The sequence below is a fragment of the Rhinatrema bivittatum genome, chromosome 10 (genome assembly GCF_901001135.1).
Source record: "Rhinatrema bivittatum chromosome 10, aRhiBiv1.1, whole genome shotgun sequence".
Classification (NCBI taxonomy): domain Eukaryota; kingdom Metazoa; phylum Chordata; class Amphibia; order Gymnophiona; family Rhinatrematidae; genus Rhinatrema; species Rhinatrema bivittatum.
The window spans coordinates 61,804,345-61,824,445 of record NC_042624.1 but is presented as its reverse complement, the minus strand read 5'-3'; the positions used below and the strand labels follow the sequence as shown (position 1 = coordinate 61,824,445).

General features: G+C 44.8%; 1 protein-coding gene across 2 annotated transcripts in view; it reads right to left on the bottom strand.

The window, feature by feature from the left end:
* The window catches only part of XPR1 (xenotropic and polytropic retrovirus receptor 1), a 381,737-nt gene that overhangs the window by 50,378 nt on the left and 311,258 nt on the right, over positions 1-20,101 (bottom strand). For both annotated transcript variants that reach the window (XM_029618129.1, XM_029618130.1), the window contains exon 11: positions 19,731-19,925. In XM_029618129.1, the coding sequence (XP_029473989.1) occupies positions 19,731-19,925 (195 nt within the window). The remainder of the gene's footprint in view (positions 1-19,730; positions 19,926-20,101) is intronic.

The following is a 20,101-nucleotide window of genomic DNA, read 5'->3' as shown; positions in this document are numbered from 1 at the left end:
CGATGTAATGGCTATAAGGAAGATAGTCTTCCATGTGAGAAATTTAAGATCACATGAATTCATGGGTTAAAAAGGAGAACGCATGAGCCTTGTTAAGACCAAATTCAGGTCTCATTCTGTAACTGGTGGCCGAATTGGTGGTTTGAGGTGAATTAATCCTCTCATAAATCTACTGACAAGGGGATGTATGGATATTGGTGCATCTCCCATCTTGTGATGGTAAGCCGAGATTGCACTTAAATGTACTCTAACAGATGAAGTCTGGAGACCAGAGTCTGAAAGATGACATAAGTAGTCAAGTAGAGAAGTTGTGGGGCAGGAGAAAGGATCAATGTTCTTTTGTCTGCACCACAAAGTAAATCTTTTACATTTTGAAGAATAATTATTTCGTGTTGAAGGTTTATGTGAAGCTATAAGCACTTGAGATACATTGGTTGAAAGACTGAGTGGTTGCAGAATCAAGCTTTCAACATCCATGCTGTCGGGGATAGGGATTGAAGGTTGGGATGGCGCAACCGACCCTGATCCTGAGTTATGAGAGTGGGAACTACACCCAGGCGAATTGTATCGCTGATCGAGAGGTCTAGAAGTGTGGGAAACCGTACTTGTCGAGGCCAATACGGGGCTATGAGTATCATGGACCCCCTGTCCTGTTGTAGCTTCACTAGAGTTTTGGTTATGAGCGGTATCGGAGGATACGCATATAGAAGGCCTGAATTCCAAGGGCGAGCAAAGGTGTCCTTGGCTAGTTGGTGATCTTGTCTGCGCAGAAGTTGTCCACTTTGTGATTCAGGTGTGACGCAAAGAGGTCTATCGTAGGTTGCCCCCAACGTTGAAATATCCTGGACGCTACTAAGGGATCCAGGGACCATTCATGTGATTGGAACTAGCGACTGAGTCGATCTGCCACTACGTTGTGAATGCCTGCCAGGTAAGTTGCTCGGAGAAACATAGAATGTGTCAGGGCCCAATCCCAAATCTGAGCGGCTTCTTGACAAAGGAGATATAAGCCCGTACCTCTCTGTTTGTTGATGTACCACATGGCTGTGTTGTCCGTTTGGATCAGAACAGTCTTGTGTGAAAGGCAGTCCTTGAATGCATGCAAAGCATAACGTATAGCTCGAAGTTCCAGGAAATTGATTTGAAATGTTGCTTCGAGTTTTGTCCAAGTGCCTTAGGTTTGGAGATTGCCTATGTGAGCTCACCAACTCAAGATGGATGCATCTGTAGTTAAAGTTATTTGTGGGACTGGTTGCTGAAAGGGGAGGCCCTTGCGCAACTTGTCCTTGTTCGCCCACCAAAGTAGAGATGAACAGAGCTGGTGGGTTACTTGACTTGGAGAGGACAGTGGTTGAATGGCTTGGATCAATTGTGCTCTTAAAGTCCATTGAGTTATCCTCATGGCTAATCTTGCCATAGGAGTAACATGAACTGTGGAGGCCATGTGGCCTATTAAGGTTAGAAACTGATGAGCTGTTGCTTGTTTCTTTGAGTGAATCGATTTTGCCAGTAGGGAAAGTGTTTCTGCTCGATTGTCGGGTAGAAACGCCTTTGAGAGGATAGTGTTCAATTCTGCTCCTATGAATTGAAGCAGGTAAGACGGAGTGAGATGGGACTTTTGATAATTGATAAGAAAGCCCATGGAGTGAAGTAGAGTAATTGTTCGACTGAAAGAAGCTAGAGCTCCTTGGTGAGATTGACTTCTGATGAGCCAGTCGTCTAGGTAGGGGAAGACATGGACACTTTGTTTGTGCAAGTGTGCTGCTATTACTGCCAGACATTTGGTGAAAACTCTAGGAGCAGAAGCAAGTCCGAATGGTAGTACTCTGTACTGGAAATTTTGATGACCTACCATGAAGCGCAGATACTTGCGATGAGGAGCGAATATTGGAATGTGAGCATAAGCGTCTTGAAGATCCAGAAAACAAAGCCAATCTCCTGTTTGAAGAAGTGGAAGCATGGTGCCTAGAGAAACCATCCTGAACTTTTCTTTCTTTAAAAATTTGTTGAGATTTCTGAGGTCTAGTATAGGGCGTAGGCCTTCAGTTTTCTTTGGAATGAGGAAATAATGGGAATAGAACCCTCTGCCCTGCTGAGATCAGGGCACCGACTCTACAGCCCTGGCTCTCAGAAGGGTGGATAATTCTACTTGTAATTGGATTATGTGATTTTCTCCTAAAAATTGAGAGGAAATTGAGTTGGTAACCTCGAGATATTATTGACAGTACCCACTGGTTGTAAAAGAAGGTTACTCGACCCCCTACCGGAGGCTGTGGATGAGGATTGGAGAGGTGGCTTCGGTCTCTGGGAAAGGCCTTAAAAGCCAGTGGTCGGTCCAGTCTGTGGCGGAGGTGGAGGCCTAGCTGCCCTAGGTTGTCTGGGCTGAGCTCTTTGTTGCGGCCTAGAAGATCTGCTCCTAGATGTTGGGGGGTAGTACCGCCTTTGTCTGTAGAAGGGTCTTCTAGAATCTTTCCTTTGAGGCCTACGAGTTGGCTGAGTAGGTGGATCCTGCGGTATCAAGGAAAGTTGCCTCAGGGTTTCTGTATGCTCTTTTAATTGAGCAACTGCATCCTGTACTTTAGATCCAAAAAGATTATCACCAAGACATGGGAGATCTACTAAGTTCTCCTGGACTTCAGGCCTGAGGTCCGAGGCTTTAAGCCATGCCCAACGTCTGGCACTTATACCTGATGCAGCCAATCTGAAGGCTGTCTTGAAACCATCATAGGCCGCACGGACTTCGTGTTTGCCGGCCTCCAGCCCCTTTGTGGATAATTGCTTGGCCTGCTTCTTGATGTTGTGATGGAAGTGATGGTATAAACTCTTGCATCTGCTTCCAGAGATTTCTTTGGTACTGAGTCATGTATAATTGATACGAAGATATCTTAGAATTTAACATGGATCCTTGATAGACACTGCGTCCCAGGGAATCTAAGAATCTATGATCTTTACCCGGGGGATTTGAGTAATGTGGTCTTATCCTCTTGGACTTCTTTTGCGCAGACTCTACGACTACTGACTGGTGTGGAAGCTGTGACTTTTGGTAGCCAGGAGCAGACTGCACCAAATATGTAGTGTCCATTCTTTTGTTAACAGCAGGCACTGAGCATGGATGTTCCCAAATCCGATGTTGTAAGTCCAGAAGGACATCGTGGACAGGTATGGCTACCACTTGCTTGGGAGGGTCTACAAACTGTAGAACCTCCAATGTTTGCTGCCTTACGTCCTGCTCTGTGACCAAGGTGAAAGGTATGGTGTCATTTCTTGGATGAAAGTTGTGAATGATAAATCTTCTGGAGGAGATTTTTTCCTTGGATCCGGTGGTGAAGGATCTGACATGAAAGCTTCAGATGAGGTATCTGTGTGTTTCACTCCAAGTATCACATGGATCTTGTCTAGATGGAGAAATTGGAGAGGTTCTAGGCGGTCGAGGAAGTCCTGAAGGACCTGGTTGCGGGTCTTCAAGGGGTAACTCCTCAGGGTGTTCTTTCCGAGGTTTGGGAGGAAGAGCACCGACCATCTCATCAAATCTCTTCATTATAAGTTGGTAGAGTGCCAGCTCCGGATGTCCTGGGTCTCCAGGTAAGATTGGCATCAATGGTGTCAGCGCTGGAATCGAAGATGGCTTCGGTATCTTCGGTGGTTGAGCCGGCGTCACCTTAGCTGGAATCGGTGTAGGTACCGGCATCGACGGAATCGCTGGCATGGGTATAGGTACCGGCATCGGTGTAGTCACCGGCATCTGTAAAGGTACCGGCATCGGTGACAGTACTGGCGAAGTCGCCGGAATAGGCATTTGCTCCTTAAGGGCCTGGAGCACCGCTTGCCGGATAAAATCCGACAATTCCTGTGGAACAGCAAGTGCAGGCAGAGCAGCTGAACGTGGTGGCGGTGTAGGCGTCGATATTCCCTCCACAGAGCCCTGAGGTTTGAGCCGTTTAGCGGTCGGTTCTTCTGGGGAGAGAGGGGCCGCTGGAGTCGGTGTGTGCCGATGTCGGTGATGGTGTTTTGGTCGATGTGTGACTACTGACCTTGTTGATGCCGTCGACGGCGATGGATGATCTCCGGACCCCTCCAGACGACATTTTTTCAATATTCGCTTTGAAATCCCCACCGGGGACGATTTTGTTGATGTTGAAGGAGAAGGAAGAAGCTGAAGGTGAAAGAGATGTTCCATTTTCTCCTAAGTTCTCTTCCTTTGGGAGTCATCTCTGCACATTGAGGGCAGATTGAGACGACATGTTTATCTCCTAAACAGAGAACATATTTGAGGTGTGGATCTGTTAAGGACATTGTCCAATTACAAACCGGACATTTTTTAAATCCGGAAGCCATTTTCTGTTGACAGCCGTCGATGAAAAGAGGAAAAATATTATGAAAGAAAGTTTTTACTTAAAAGTAAAAACGAGACTGCGTTTACTCACCAGCCGGTGGAAATCTGAGAGAGAGCCCCTTATGGGAGAAAAAAAATTTGATAATAAATTACTTTTTTAGTCAAATATATTGTGAGAAAAACTCACAAGGCTCCTATCTCCGCGATGCTTACAGCAGCGCAGAAAAACGAAGACTGAAGAGAGACCCCTGTGGCAGAGAATATCATGGCATGCTGGGCATGCTCAGTGGCCTCACAGGGCCAGTCAAATGTTTCTAGAAACTTTGACAGAAAGTTTTCCCACACAGGGCTCCATCAATGATGTCACCCACATGTGAGGACTAGCATCCTGCTTGTCCTGAGATATTCAAATTTGCAGATGATACAAAATGGTTCAGCATAGTTAAATCACAAGCAGATTGTTATGAATTGCAGGAAGACCTTCTGAGACCGGAAAATTGGGAATCCAAATAGCAGATGAAATTTAATGTGGATTTAATGTGGTGATGCATATAGGGAAAAATAACCCATGCTATACTTACACAATGTTGGGTTTCATATTAGGAGCTACCACCCAAGAAAGAGATCTGGGCGTCATAGTGGATAACACATTGAAATCATTGGTTCAGTGTGCTGCAGCAGTCAAAAAAGCAAATAGAATGTTGAGAATTATTAGAAAGGGAATGGTGAATAAAATGGAAAATGTCATAATGCCTCTGATTCGCTCCATGGTGAGACCGCACCTCGAATACTGGGTACAATTCTGGTCGCCGCATCTCAAAAAAGATATAATTGCAATGGAGAAGGTACAGAGAAGGGCTACGAAAATGATAAGGGGAATGGAACAGCTCCCCTATAAGGAAATACTAAAAAGGTTAGGACTTTTCAGCTTGGAGAAGAGACGGCTGAGGGGGGATATGATAGAGGTGTTTAAAATCATGAGAGGTCTAGAACGGGTAGATGTGAATCTGTTATTTACTCTTTCGGATAATAGAAAGACTAGGGGGCACTGCATTAGGCTGGCATGTGGCACATTTAAAACTAATTGGAGAAAGTTCTTTTTTTACTCAACACACAATTAAACTCTGGAATTTGTTGCCAGAGGATTTGGTTAGTACAGTTAGTATAGCTGTGTTTAAAAATGATTGGATAAGTTCTTGGAGGAGAAGTCCATTACCTACTATTAATTAAGTTGACTTAGAAAATAGCCACTATTACTAGCAACAATAGCATGGAATAGACTGAGTTTTTGGGTACTTGCCAGGTTCTTATGGCCTGGCTTGGCCACTGTTGGAAATAGGATGCTGGGCTTGATGGACCCTTGGTCTGACCCAGTATGGCATGTTCTTATGTTCAGAGTTTAGAGAATTTGGTTATTATGATTATTTTCAGCTGCTATAAAAGGGATTAAATTACCACACTTCCCTACTTTTTTTTTTTTTTGTAAATTAGTGCATATAAGATCTGCAGCTCCTCTTGGCTACCATTGACATTGCAGGATAAAATATTAATCATAAAAATTATTATTCTGTGTGCAAACAGTTAAAATTTATTTTGGCACATTGGGCCAAGTTTCCTTAAGGAGTGCTCAGCTCAACTAATTTAAATGTTGAAGGAAATGTCTCTTACTTTATTTCTGCACTTAAATATAGAAAAACGATACAATCAGATCTGAAGACAGCTGAACTGCACCATGAATCCCCAATCCTCCCAGCACAAGGAACATGCTGGTGTTTCTGTTTTACTGGGTAATAAAAACCTTACAATAGTATGAGCTAAGAATAGGAGGATTTTAGATTCATCAGGTTTTCCTTCTTCAGGGTCACTCTTCAGTTATTTATGCTCCATCATAATTTCAAAGTACCACTTAATGGCCTGCACTACAAAATCACAGACATTTCTAAAAGTTCAAAACCAAAGAGAAAGTGTACAATTAAAAGTGTTACAAAATAAAGTGTTGCAGAAAAATTCCAGCTCCTTAAATATTTATCAACGGAAGAATAAGAACATTAGATGTGCAGTGGTGCACCAGACCAATGGCCCCATCAAGCCCAGCATCCTATCTCTAACAGTGATGAATATGAGTCATGTGGCAGTACCCGGCAGATCCTAATAAGAAACTAAGGCCTCTCCAGATTGCCATCTCTTACTGCTGGGCTGAGCATTTTCCAAGCCTGTCTGGCTAATAGTTATTAATGGATCAGTCCTCTAGAACGTTGTACAAACTTTTTTTTTTTACATCCAGCTATATTAGCAGCTTTGATCACATCTTTTTGCAATAAATTCCACAAGCTGCAAAATGGAACTTGACTAACAAGCAGAATGGGACAAACATCTTTTGTTCCAAGACAGAATGTGTTAAAACGTGGTGTTTATATTAAGAGTCTGATTCATTAATATATTTTCCTACAGATAGAGAATGGGAAAAAGCTTGAGTGAATCAGGTCTTTCCTTTTAGAAGGGCTCCTAAGAAACATTTTCTAAGTCAATTATTTAAGAAAAAAAAGCTTTTAAGTTTATTAAAGTTTAGTAGCTCTCTGGCAGTGAGTCTGTCTGCAGCTTGCTGCAGGGAAAGTGACTAGCAAGTCATCTCCTGATGCAGCATGGGCAATTGTCAACTAGACACAAAAAGACATTCTCTGCCTCAGCCATTATGCTCCTTGATACTATCCCGGCAATCAAAGAGCTAAAGGACTTTTTATTTAAATTAAAAAGGAGGGTTTTGAAAGCACTGTTCAGGAGGTCCTTTTTTTTTTCCTTCCAAATGACCACTATTCTGTAAAGGAAAAAAATAAACAAACGTAAAAGACCAATTGTGAAAAATATGAAAGATTCTGCTGAACCACTGGCCAAGCAGCTGGAGACCACCAAATGCCTGATCTAGTTGGAGCTTATACAGTACTGCTAGCACAGGCCGATTCAGTAAAAGTCGCGGGCGAGTGCCCGCTCTCCTGGCGCGCAATTCAGTATTTAAATGAGGGCCCGCGGTAAAGAGGCGCTAGGGACACTAGCGCATCCCTAGCGCCTCTTTTTTTGATAGGAGCGGCGGCTGTCAGCGAGTTTGACACCTGACACTCAATTTTGCCAGCGTCAGTTCTCAAACCCGCTGATAGCCACAGGTTCGGAAACCGGACACCGGCAAAATTGAGCATCCGGTTTTCAACCCACGAGTCTATTTTAATTTTTTTTTTTTTTTAATTATTTTTTACTTTGGGAACTCCGACTTAATATCACCATGATATTAAGTCGGAGGGTGTACAGAAAAGCAGTTTTTACTGCTTTTCTGTACACTTTCCCGGTGCCGGCAGAAAGCAAATGTTGCTTACCTGTAACAGGTGTTCTCACAGGACAGCAGGATGTCAGTCCTCACATTTGGGTGACATCACAGGATGGAGCCCAATCACGAAACACTTTTGTCAAAGTTTCTAGAACTTTGACTGGCACCTACTGGGCATGCCCAGCATGGCACTAAACCTGCAGCCAGCAGAGGTCCTCCTTCAGTCTTGTTTAAAGCTACAGGAAGTGCCAAAAAATAAAATAAGAAAATGTAACGAACCCAACACCGCGGGGCGGCGGGCGGGTTTCGTGAGGACTAACATCCTGCTGTCCTGTAAGAACACCTGTTACAGGTAAGCAACATTTGCTTTCTCACAGGACAAGCAGGATGGTAGTCCTCACATATGGGTGAGTACCGAGCTGAGGATGACAGAGAAATGCACCAAATGTACCCAAGATGTGCGATAGGCACAAGGACTGGGGTGGAATTTGGTATAGGGCATCCTGAACCCTAATGGGCAGGCGGAAGGGTGTTGGTACATCAAGTTGTAAAAAGGTTGCACAAGACAGACTAGCCGAAGATGGAAGCTTGTCTTCTGGCCTTGTCTAAGCAATAATGGGCTGTAAAGGTATGGAGAGAACTCCAGGTAGCAGCCCTGCAAGTGTCAGGAAGTGGCACTGAGCGTAGGTGCGCTACTGAAGTCGCCATGGCCCTCACAGAGTGTGCTTTAACATGGTCTTGAAGCGGAATGTCTGTTTGCTGATAGCAAAAGGATATGCAGTCCGCTAGCCAGGAGGAGAGAGCCTGCTTACCCACAGGCTGCCCCAATTTGATGGAATGGAAAGAGAATCAATTGAGTGCTTTTCTTGTGGGCAGCTGTACGGTCTAGATAGAAGGCTAGAGCCCGTTTGCAGTCAAGGATATGCAGAGCCTGTTCTCCTGGATTGAAGTGGGGCCTGGGAAAGAAGGTAGGTAGTATAATGGATTGATTAATGTGAAACTCCGATACAATCTTAGGTAAGAATTTAGGGTGAGTGTGGAATACTGCCTGGTCCTGCAGAAGTTTAGTGTAAGGCGGATAGGTGACTAGGGCCTGTAACTCACTAACTCTGCGAGAAGATGTTATTGCCAACAGGAATATCACTTTCCATGTAAGAAAGCGAAGATCACAGGATTGGAGAGGCTTGAATGGTGGTTTCATGAGCCGACCGAAGACCAAATTAAGGTCCCAAGAAGGGGCCGGAGGACGCAGTGGAGGCTTGAGGTGAAGCAAGCCTTTCAGAAAACATGCTACGAGGGGTTGTATCGAAATAGGAACATCCCTGACACCTTTATGGAAGGCGGCTACCGTACTGACATGCATTCTAATGGAGGAAGTTTTTAGACCTGACTCTGGCAAGTACCAGAGATAGTCTAGAAACTTCGAGGTGGAACAGGTAAAGGGATCAAGGGATTGAGAAGAACACCATGACTTAAGCCTGTTCCATTTGTAGAGGTAAGACTTTCTTGTGGAAGGCGTCCGTGAAGCGATTAGGACACAGGAAACTGGCTCTGAAAGGTTAAGTGGCTGAAGAATTAACCTTTCAACATCCAGGCCATCAGGGACAAAGCTTGAAGATTGGGGTGGCATAGGCAGCCGTTGTTCTGAGTGATCAGAAACGGGTCCTTTCCCAAGGGAATGTGCCTGCAAATGGAGAGATCCTGGATCCACACTTGGCAAGGCCAGTGAGGTGCTATCAGGATCATGCATCCTTTGTCCTGAAGTAGCTTCACAAGAGTCTTCGAGAGAAGTGGAAGTGGAGGGAATGCATATAGGAGACCGGTTGCCCATGAGAGGGAGAACACATCTCTTGGCTGAGAGTGTTGGCTGCGAGTAAGAGCAAAAGTTCTCTACTTTGCGGTTTTGAGGTGACGCAAAGAGGTCTATGCGAAGATGACCCCAATGTTGGAATATTGAGTCTGCTACTGTGGGGTTGAGGGACCACTCATGCAGATGGAAAGCGTGACTTAGGTTGTTCGAAAACATGTTATGAGGGGTTGTTCGATACAACCCCTCGTAACATGTTTTCTGAAAGGCTTGCTTCACCTCAAGCCTCCACTGCGTCCTCCGGCCCCTTCTTGGGACCTTAATTTGGTCTTAGGTCGGCTCATGAAACCACCATTCAAGCACTCCCGGCAAATAGGTGGCACTGAGGTACATCGAGTGGGAGAGGGCCTCTGCCCATATCTGTGCAGCTTCCTAACAGTAGGTAGGAGCCCGACCCTCCCTGTTTGTTGATGTACCACATGGCCACCTGGTTGTCCGTCTGAATCAGGATGACCTGACTGGAAAGGCGATCCTGAAACACCCTGAGAGCATATCTGATTGCTCGCAGCTCCAGGAAATTGATTTGGTGTTTGGCTTCCTCTGGAAACCAAGTTCCTTCTGTTTGTAAATCAGCAACATGGGCTCCCCAGCCGAGGTTGGAAGCAACAGTGGTGAGAATTATTTGAGGGTCTGGAACCTGGAAGGGCAGGCCTTGGAGGAGATTGATCTGATTTTTCCACCAGGCTAGAGACTGACGGAGTGAGTCGGTGATGTGGACAGTGGTCGATAGAGGTTGGACGGACTGAGTCCATTGTGACCTTAGAGTCCACTGCATGACTCTCATGGCCAAGCGGGCCATTGAAGTAACCTGTACTGAGGAAGCCATGTGTCCCAGTAGGATGAGGAAGTGGCGTGCAGACGTGCGGCGCTGAGACTGTAGCTGGTGTGCGAGAGAGATGAGAGTGAGAGCTCTCTATCGAGGCAAAAATGCCTTTGCCTGCAAGGTGTCCAAGTCTGCCTCTATGAATGATAAAGTGTGAGATGGGACTAAGCAGGATTTTGCGTAGTTGACTAGAAATCCTAGCGAAATCAGAGTGTGTAAAGTAAGACGTAGGGACGACAGAGCAGCTTGCTGAGTGGGAGCCCTGATCAATCAATCGTCTAGATAGGGGTAGACGTGAACACCTTGAGTCCTGAGGAAGGCTGCTACTACTACGAGACACTTGGTGAAGACTCGTGGTGCAGATACCAGGCCGAATGGGAGCACTCTGTATTGATAGTGCTTGGGGCCGACCAGAAATCTCAGGAACCTGCGATGAGATGGATTTATCGCAATGTGTGTGTACGCATCTTGGAGATCGAGAGAGCAGAGCCACTCTCCTCTTTGCAGAAGAGGAAGGAGGGAACCCAAGGTTACCATCTTGAACTTTTCACGGTGGAGGTACTTGTTGAGGGCACGTAGGTCCAGAATTGGACAAACGCTGCCTGATTTTTTGGGGATTAGAAAGTACCGGGAATAGAATCCTAGGCCTTGTTGGGAATAGGGCACTGGTTCTATTGCTCTGGACTGGACGAGGGAGACCTCCTGTTCCAGGAGTAGTGAGTGGTCGGATGTTCTCCACATCGGTAGAGGTGGGGAGTCCGGTGGAATGGAGAGAAAGTTCAGGCAATAACCTTGAGATATTATGGCAAGGACCCACTGGTCTGAGGTGATTGTGAGCCACCTGTTGTTGAAATGGCACAATCGACCTCCCACTGGTATCTGAGGCAGTGGAAACTGGCTGCTGTTCTCTGTGCAGGAGTCAAAAGCTGGAAGCAGGGCCCGGCTGAGGAGCTGCTTGTGGCTTTTGTTTACGAGGTTGACGAGACTGGGCCTTTTGGAACGGTCTCGTGGAACGAGTTCTAGACGGTGGATAGGATTTCTTTGGACAGAAGAATGACTTTCTAGTATCCTTCCTGAATGGCTGTTTGGAGGAATACTCAGAGTGCATCAGAGAGAGCTGGCGAAGGGTCTCATGATGGTCCCTGAGTTCCGCCACCGTCCGCTGAATCTGTTCCCCAAACAGATTGTCTCCTATGCAGGGCAGATCAGATAATCTGTCCTGTAACTTCAGGACGCAAGTCTGAAGACTTGAGCCAGGCCCATCTTCTTGCCGAAATAGCAGTGGCAGATACCCTGGAAGCGGTGTTGAAGATATCATAAGAGGATCTTATTTCATGCTTCTCTGCCTCAAAACCCTTGTGTACCAGGGTTTAAAGCTGTTCCTGGAATTGCTGAGGCAGGGACTCTGCAAAGTCCTGTATCTGCTTGAATAAGACCCTATTGTACTGAGTCATATACAGCTGGTAGGAGGCGATCTGAGAGATAAGCATCGATCCCTGGAAGACACGCCAGCCAATGGCATCCAGGAATTTCTGTTCCTTACCTGGGGGAAAGGAAGAGAGGGGTTTTGATCTTTTTGCCCTTTTGTGGGCAGATTCTACAACAGATTGGTGATCCAGCTGAGGTTTCTGGAATCCTGGGGCTGACTGAACCAAATAAGTGGTATCAGCTTTTCTGTTGACTGAAGCAACAGAACCAGGGTGTTCCCAGTTCTTTTTGAGGAGATTGAAAAGAACCTGGTGAATAGGGATGGAGGTTATTTCCTTGGGAGCATCCAGGAATTGTAACAGCTCCATCATTTGATGTCTGTCATCTTGTTCAGTCTGCAATTGGAAGGGAACCAATTCAGACATTTCCTTCACAAAATTTATGAAGGATAGGTCCTCTGGAGGAGAACACTTCCTGCTTTCAGTAGGAGAAGGTGGCGATAGCAAGTCATCGGTGTCTTGAGAAGAATCGTCGGTCCAGGTGTCATAGGGATCAGGACCTGCCCCTCTAGGAATCTGAGGACGACGGGACAATGGTATTCCTGAAGGTCCCGGCCTAGGCTCCGAAGGCATCGAGGGAAGTACTGGAGGCACCAATGAAGGCATAGAGAGCACCAGTGCAGGCATCGAGGGCATCGATGGAGCCGATGGGTGCATCGGCATTGATGGTTGAGGCATCGGCAGGACACCCGATGGTGGAATGCGGAACGGTGTTTCTCCTCCCGATGACGGAGTAAGCAGGGAAGGCACCAGAGCCATCGGTGACCCAGGATCCATCGGTGGAAAAGCGGCTATAAGCGCTTCCATCTTCGAAAGCAGCGGTGCCAATGCTGCCGGAATGGGATCGATGGTCGGTTCCACGACCGGCACCGATTTCGGTGCCGGGGGACCTTGGAGTCTGTGCATCGCCTTATCGATGGCCTCCTGAACCATCCGGTCCAGTTCTTCACGGAGACCTGGAGCAAGCAGCCCCAGCTCCGGAAGGGAAGAAGGCGGCAGAGGCATAGCCAGAGGGACCACCGTTAAAGACGGAGTCGCGGCTCCCGATACCAGTCCATGTGAGGGTTGCCTTGGTGACATGGTCGCAGATAGGGTCGGTGCCTTTTCTGGACGGGGTTTCTTCGATGGTGGCTCGGACGATGGCGAGGTCGATGACTTTCCTTCATCGATGGTCCGAGACTTCCGGTGTCGATGCCGATGTTTCTCTCTACGATCCCCTCGGTCCTGAGGGAGGGGGTAGAGGTAGTCGAAGGCAGAGAAGTAGTCGGCACCGGGCGGTCACCGGCCAGTACTGGCGCGAAGTGGACGGTGCCGGTTCAGACGACGTCGATTCAATAGTCAGCATCTGGGTTTGAGAACGGAAGAGAAGTTCCATCTTCTCCATTCTGGCCTTGCGACCTTTAGGTGTCATTAAGGCACATTTGGTGCAGGTCAAGACATCATGCTCACACCCAAGACACATTACATAGACTTTATGAGGGTCTGCTATGGACATGGTGTGAGTACAGTCCGGGCACCGATGGAACCCAGACGCCATGGCCTCTGAAAAAAATTGAGCCACAGTACAGTCGATGGCCAGTAGGCCGCGAGGGCCAAACTCGACGGGAATCGACCGAAAACTGGTAAAAACTTACCAGAGTACCGCGGAGTCAAAAATTCGAAGGAGGGACCCCTGTAGGGTAAGAAAGTTTTTAGTAATTCCGTGAGGAAAATTCCTGTCAGGAATCTCTGTGGAGCTCCTTAACCCGCAAGACTACTGCTGCGCGGAAAAAAGAAGACTGAAGGGGGACCCGTGCTGGCTGCAGGTTTAGTGCCATGCTGGGCATGCCCAGTAGGTGCCAGTCAAAGTTCTAGAAACATTGACAAAAGTGTTCCGTGACTGGGCTCCATCCTGTGATGTCACCCATATATGAGGACTACCATCCTGCTTGTCCTGTGAGAAATTAACACCTACCTTTGGGTAGGCGCTAATTTCTGAAAGAAAAATGTGCGGCTTTGCTGCAGGAATAACTAATAGGGCCATCAACGTGCATTTGCATGTTGCGGGGGCTATTAGTTTCGAGAGGGTTGGATGCGCATTTTCAATGCGCTATTACCCCTTACTGAATAAGGGAAAAGCTAGCGTGTCGAAAAACAAATTTAAAGTACAGAAAAACCCAAGTCTCTGTCAACAAAAAATCAGGATGCTTATTTAGTAAGAGTAAAACTCAAATCACTTTCTGCCTTAACAGAGCAAACAGCATAAAAAACTAGAGAGTGATGGAAGTTTTCAGTATTCAGGAAATCTAGTGTACACACACTCTTCACAAGTGTCTCCACATCCCTGTAGTGAGCCCATTTCTCTGGCTGGTCTTGGAGGAGAGCTACATATGGAAATAAACTTCACTTTGAAGTGCCTGAAAGCAGAATATAAATCAATAAAATAAAAATTACAAAAAACATGATATTAAAGGATTTTAAGTAATGAAAAATCTAAGAATATGAGAAAAGTACTGTACCAGGAACAGTAACAACCCTTTCGAACTCTCTACCACTCAGCATTAGGCTAGCACCTGACCTCCTAACTTTCAGGAAGCTATTGAAAACCTGGATCTTTGAAGCAACCTTCAGGTCAAATCTATAACTCTAACCCCTATGGGAATGAAACCTGGGGTTAACATGATTTTAAAGGATTTTAAGTAATGAAAAATCTAAGAATATGAGAAAAGTACTGTACCAGGAACAGTAACAACCCTTTCGAACTCTCTACCACTCAGCATTAGGCTAGCACCTGACCTCCTAACTTTCAGGAAGCTATTGAAAACCTGGATCTTTGGGGAGGAAGTAACGTCATCGAGCTGCATGGCTGCTTAAACAGTGAGCTCCTCCATCAGCCACATTAAAAGTACTATTTCTGGGGACTGAATCGCCTACCAAATTGCTCCAACTTGAGTGGCACAACCTCTACTCTGCAGGAGATGGCAGCTAAAAGGAAATCGGTGGATTTCCAAAGCTTTTCCTACAAGAAAGCTGATGAGCGGGGCTGCGCCACTACAGATCAGACTGCGGACATGCTTTCCAAAGATGGCTGCTCCGACTCGGATGACTCTCTCCCTAAATCCGATGATACAACACAGACTCGAGCCGAGTTCCGAGAATGGTTTGGGATCCTCTGCAAAGACCTTAAAACATATAAGAAAGAGGTACAAACCATGCTGGGAGAATTCCAAGATGAGATGGCTACTCTGGGGCGCAGAGTGGACGACATTGACAACAATGTCGACGCGCAGGCCGAATCATTCAAACACCTTCAAGATGTTTGCTCTGACCTCCAAGACGATAATATCGCCAAAGCTAAACTAGCAGATCTTGAAAATCACGCCCGGAGGGGGAACCTTCGGTTTCGCGGCTTTGCCGAAACTCCAGAAAATGGCGACTGCATGACGCTCCAGCCACAGAGTTCAAAGTAAGTTACATTAAGCCTAGTGTTCCAGTGGATAACAATATGTAGCAGGTATATATTTCAGAAATTTAAAGTACAGCAGGGTGCAGTAGCTAGTCTAGGCAGCTGGGAGGAAGCTAGGGGTATTGTGATATCCATATAACAGGTAGAATACAAGTGAACAGGACTGAGAACATTAAGGTAAATGGGTAGAACAAGTAAATAGGATACAAGTTATGGATTTACAGAAATAGCTTAAATTTTTGCAGGCATGGCAAATTATTATCAAAGGGGTGGGGGTAGGATGAGTCTGTTGGCTGGAGAGATTGTTTTTTGGTTTCATTCTCATAGGGGTTAGAGTTATAGATTTGACCTGAAGGTTGCTTCAAAGATCCAGGTTTTCAATAGCTTTCTGAAAGTTAGGAGGTCAGGTGCTAGCCTAATGCTGGGTGGTAGAGAGTTCGAAAGGGTTGGTACTGTTCCTGGTACAGTACTTTTCTCATATTCTTAGATTTGTCATTACTTAAAATCCTTTAAAATCATGTTTTTTGCAATTTTTATTTTATTGATTTATATTCTGCTTTCAGGCACTTCAAAGTGAAGTTTATTTCCATATGTAGCTCTCCTCCAAGACCAGCCAGAGAAATGGTCTCACTACAGGGATGTGGAGACACTTGTGAAGAGTGTGTGTACACTAGATTTCCTGAATACTGAAAACTTCCATCACTCTCTAGTTTTTTATGCTGTTTGCTCTGTTAAGGCAAAAAGTGATTTGATTTTTACTCTTAATAAATAAGCATCCTGATTTTTTGTTAACAGAGACTTGGGTTTTGCAAGCTGATATGTTATCGAACCAAGTCTGTCCACCAGGATATAGGTGGTATATGCACGCTAGAGAAAACTGTAGGGGAGGTGGGGTTATGCTCATCCATAGAGATAATTTGGATGTCCGTGAATCCATGCATAAAGTAGGGAAGGGAAGTGAAAGTGTTATGATGCTCATGGGAGAGTGGGCGATAGGATTAAAATACAGACCCCGGTGTGAGAAGGGACAGCTACAGAGAACAAGGTGGATTTTCATCTCATTTATCCAAGGTTATTAGTGAGAGATTTTAATGTGAGAGTTGAAAAGGGGACTGAAGTTCCAGTAAAGGAATTTTTATATGCTCTCAGTTAACTGACTGGCTGACTCATCATGCAGGACAAACCTTGGATCTTTTACTTCACAGGATGTAATAAGGGATATATATTTAGAAGAGGTGATCTGGTCAGGCCACTTTCTGATTACATGTACGTTTAGTACAGTGGTGACATTAAGTGTTAAACCAGGGAACGTGATTAGCCATAGCACTAGGGATGAGATTGATTTGGATTTGCTCAAGAGAGAATGAGATTAGGTGGGAGTTTCTTTTGATCATGGTTCAGTGGTTGATCAGGTAGATATGTTGGAAACCAAACTATTTTTTTTTTTTTTAGATAAAATAGTACCATAAAAACTCTGTCACTCCCCTTTATTTATTTATTTATTTTTAATTTTTATATACCGATGTTCCTGTAAAGAATACATATCGCACCGGTTTACAAGGAACTGAACAGTCGCCTCAAGGCAGAATACACTAACACAAGTATACAGGAAAACTATTAAAGAGAACTTTCATAAACTCAATTAAATGTAACTGGGAACCATAAATCAGGAACATATGTACAGAGGTAGGTATATCGTCTGTCGCTTCACCAGATTTTAGCTCTCAGGGAAAGCTTGAGTGAATAGCCAAGTCTTTAGCTTCTTTTTGAATGTCGGAAGGCATGGTTCTTGGCGGAGGTCCGGTGGGAGCAGGTTCCAAAAATGGGGACCTGCAGTGGACAGAGCTCGTTTCCTCAATGAGGTTTTTGTTGGTTGGGTGTGAAGCATGTTCTGGTATGCACTTCTGATTGGTCTATTGGAGATGTGTTGCTGTAGTTGGAAGGACAGGTTGAGGGGGGAGATGTTGTGAAGAGCCTTAATGTGGAGGTGTGTCCCTTGGTATTCTGGGGCATTGGTTGTGAAGAAAAGAAATGCGATAGGCATAAAGGAGTTGGCGAAAGAATAAAGGGGAGGATCAAAGGACAATTCCTTTTGATTAGGCAACAATATAAACTTGAATTTGTAGAACTGTGGAAACAGTACTATAGGAGCCAGTTGCAGGCATCCTTGAGTTGTCCTCAAGCTCTTTAATCTCCCGGTTAACAGAATGGGTAAATGGGAATAAAAATATAGTGAAGATTGACTGCAATAGTTTTGCAGCCTATTGTATAAATTAAGTAAAATTGAGGCAGAAATACAATATGTATCCCAGGATAATGTATTTGAGTCCCCATTAGCGGAGGATCTTTCTTGGAATGATGTTGAATTGGTGGCCTCTATAGAGGTTGAGGAAGATCTTAGATTTTTAAAAACCTCTTTCAGTCTGTTGGATGTGTGACCCTTGTGGGATCTTGGGATCCTGAGTGAAAATATGTTAAAAGCTATCACAAATGTAATTCATTGTTCTTTGGAAGAGGGAGTAATGCCTTCTCAGTTTAAAAGATGGATTTGTCTGCCCTATTTTGAAAGGTCCACATTTGCCCCCTGAGGAACTGAGTAGTTACCACCCCATCTCATTGTTAACTTCTCTAAGGAAAATATTGGAAAGAGTAATATTAAAATCAGTAGATTATGTTCAAAATAATAGTATACTACATGAGCAGCAGTGTGGGTTTTGTAAAAGACAAGGGACAGAGACATCATTAATATCGGTCTCTGACTACATTTTGAGATGCCTAGATGTGAGAAAAGCAGTTATTGGTAGTTTTGCTCGATGTTTCATTGGCCTTTGACTCTCTCTCTCTCATCTATTTTATGGCAGAGGCTGAGGGAGGTGGGGACTGGAGGGACAGCTTATTGGTGGTTCTGTTCACTCTTGGAAGGCTGCCTCCAGTAGGTTCGGGTGGGAGAAGAGAGCTCAGCCTGGAATTTGGTTTCCTTTGGGGTTCCCCCAAGGCCTCTTCCCCTGTGTTTAATTTATATTTGCTCCTCTGTCTCCTGCTGCAGGAGTCAAGTGTCTATTTTATGATATATGCATATTGCATATGTCTATTGAAGATACTAAAGAGTTTATTAAAAGGGTGTTCAGTGTTACAAAAGATTGGATGTGTAGGAATAGCTTGTTGCTAAATGTATCCAAGACAGAGCTCTTGGGAATCTCAAGGGAAGTTGGGGGTAGGGGGCTGGGGCAAATTTTGCTGGATAATGCCCCTTTCTGATTCGGATATTGTTAGGAATTTGGGAGTACAGATAGAGTCAGAATTTTCCTTCTGGCCACAGTTACAGGCAGTGGTGAAGGCAGGCTTTTTTAAGCTCAGAAAGCTGCAGTGTTTGCAGTATGTGTTGGATACGAATGAATTTAGGACTATTATACAAGCATTCGTATTTTCTACTTTAGATTATTGTAATACGCTGTATACAGGCTTACCTAAATGTCATCTTCAGGTTTTACAAATAGTGTTGAATGCAGTTGCCTATCCCTTAGAGAACACATCAGCCCAGTGTTGAGAATGCTGCATTGGCTCCCTGTTTTTCAGATAGTCAAATTTAAATTGTTGACTAACATTTAGGGTGATGCATGGGGTGGCCTAGTTTATCTTAGAAATTTGATTGCGTGGTATATACCTCAGCGATTGCTGAGGTTGGAGGGTACTTCTTTGCTAATGGTGCCAGGGATGCGAACATCAAAGTTGCAAGAAACTAGAAATAGTGTGTTTTCCTGGGTGGCCCCTGACCTTTGGAATAAGTTCCAGAAAATAGTCAGCAACTGCAAGATTATACATCTTTTTGTAGACAGGTAAAAGCAGTCTTGTTTCAGGAAGCTTTTAACTAATGTGATTTTAATTGGGATTTTTGTTTTACAAAGTTTATTTGCAATTTGTATTGTTTAATGCTTTTGTCTTTATGTATGTTATTTTGGGAATCGCCCAGAACAGATTTTGGTAATCGGGCAGGGTAGAAAACTTATAAATAAAGCATTAATTTTCAACCCGAGGATTAGCAGAATCATATGGTTCTTAGCCCTTCAGTGTGGTTCTTTTACACAAATAAACGAAAAGAACCCAGAGTAAAATGGCATTCACACTTAAATGGCAATAATAAAATAGGGTAATAAAGGGGCTCTTCTAAATTCAGCTCATTCCTGCCATTGCAGGTCATTGCTTTAAGGCTTATGAGATATAGACTTTGAGGTCTGCTATACCACGTCCCCCCTGTGTAATACCCAGGCAAGACAGAGATCTAGTCCAAACATGTCCAACTAGGAGAACGGTTTCCTGAAATTAGCAAGGACTGATGCACGTACTCAAGAACTCCTAAATATCTGGAGGCTTCAAAACTAACAGGATTATGAAAAAGGGTTAAAAAAAATGAAGAGGAAAAAAGAAGGCACGGAAAAAGAAGTGGGCAGATCTCAAATACCTTTGTGGGTACTGTAGAGAGCAGCAAAAGTGACCATAAAAAAGGTGGTGGAGTATTTGCCGGCGTTAACGAGATGAGGGAAGGCTCGTTTGGTGTCCCGGTATCTGCGCAGGCACTGAATGAAGCGCAGCCAGGCGGGTATGCATTGTACAACAGCTCGCACACCATATGAGTAGCTATTGCACAGATCATAACCTACAAGAGCAGGAGAGAAAATAAAATTACACAAGAAATCTTAACATTTCTTCACCATTCAAACCCCTGCCCTCTCCATAACACCAACTACACAGCACTTTCAGTTTTCCCACTGCATGTACTACATGACTTTGCAGTCATCTCATCAAGCAACTACTATTGCACCTTTTAATACT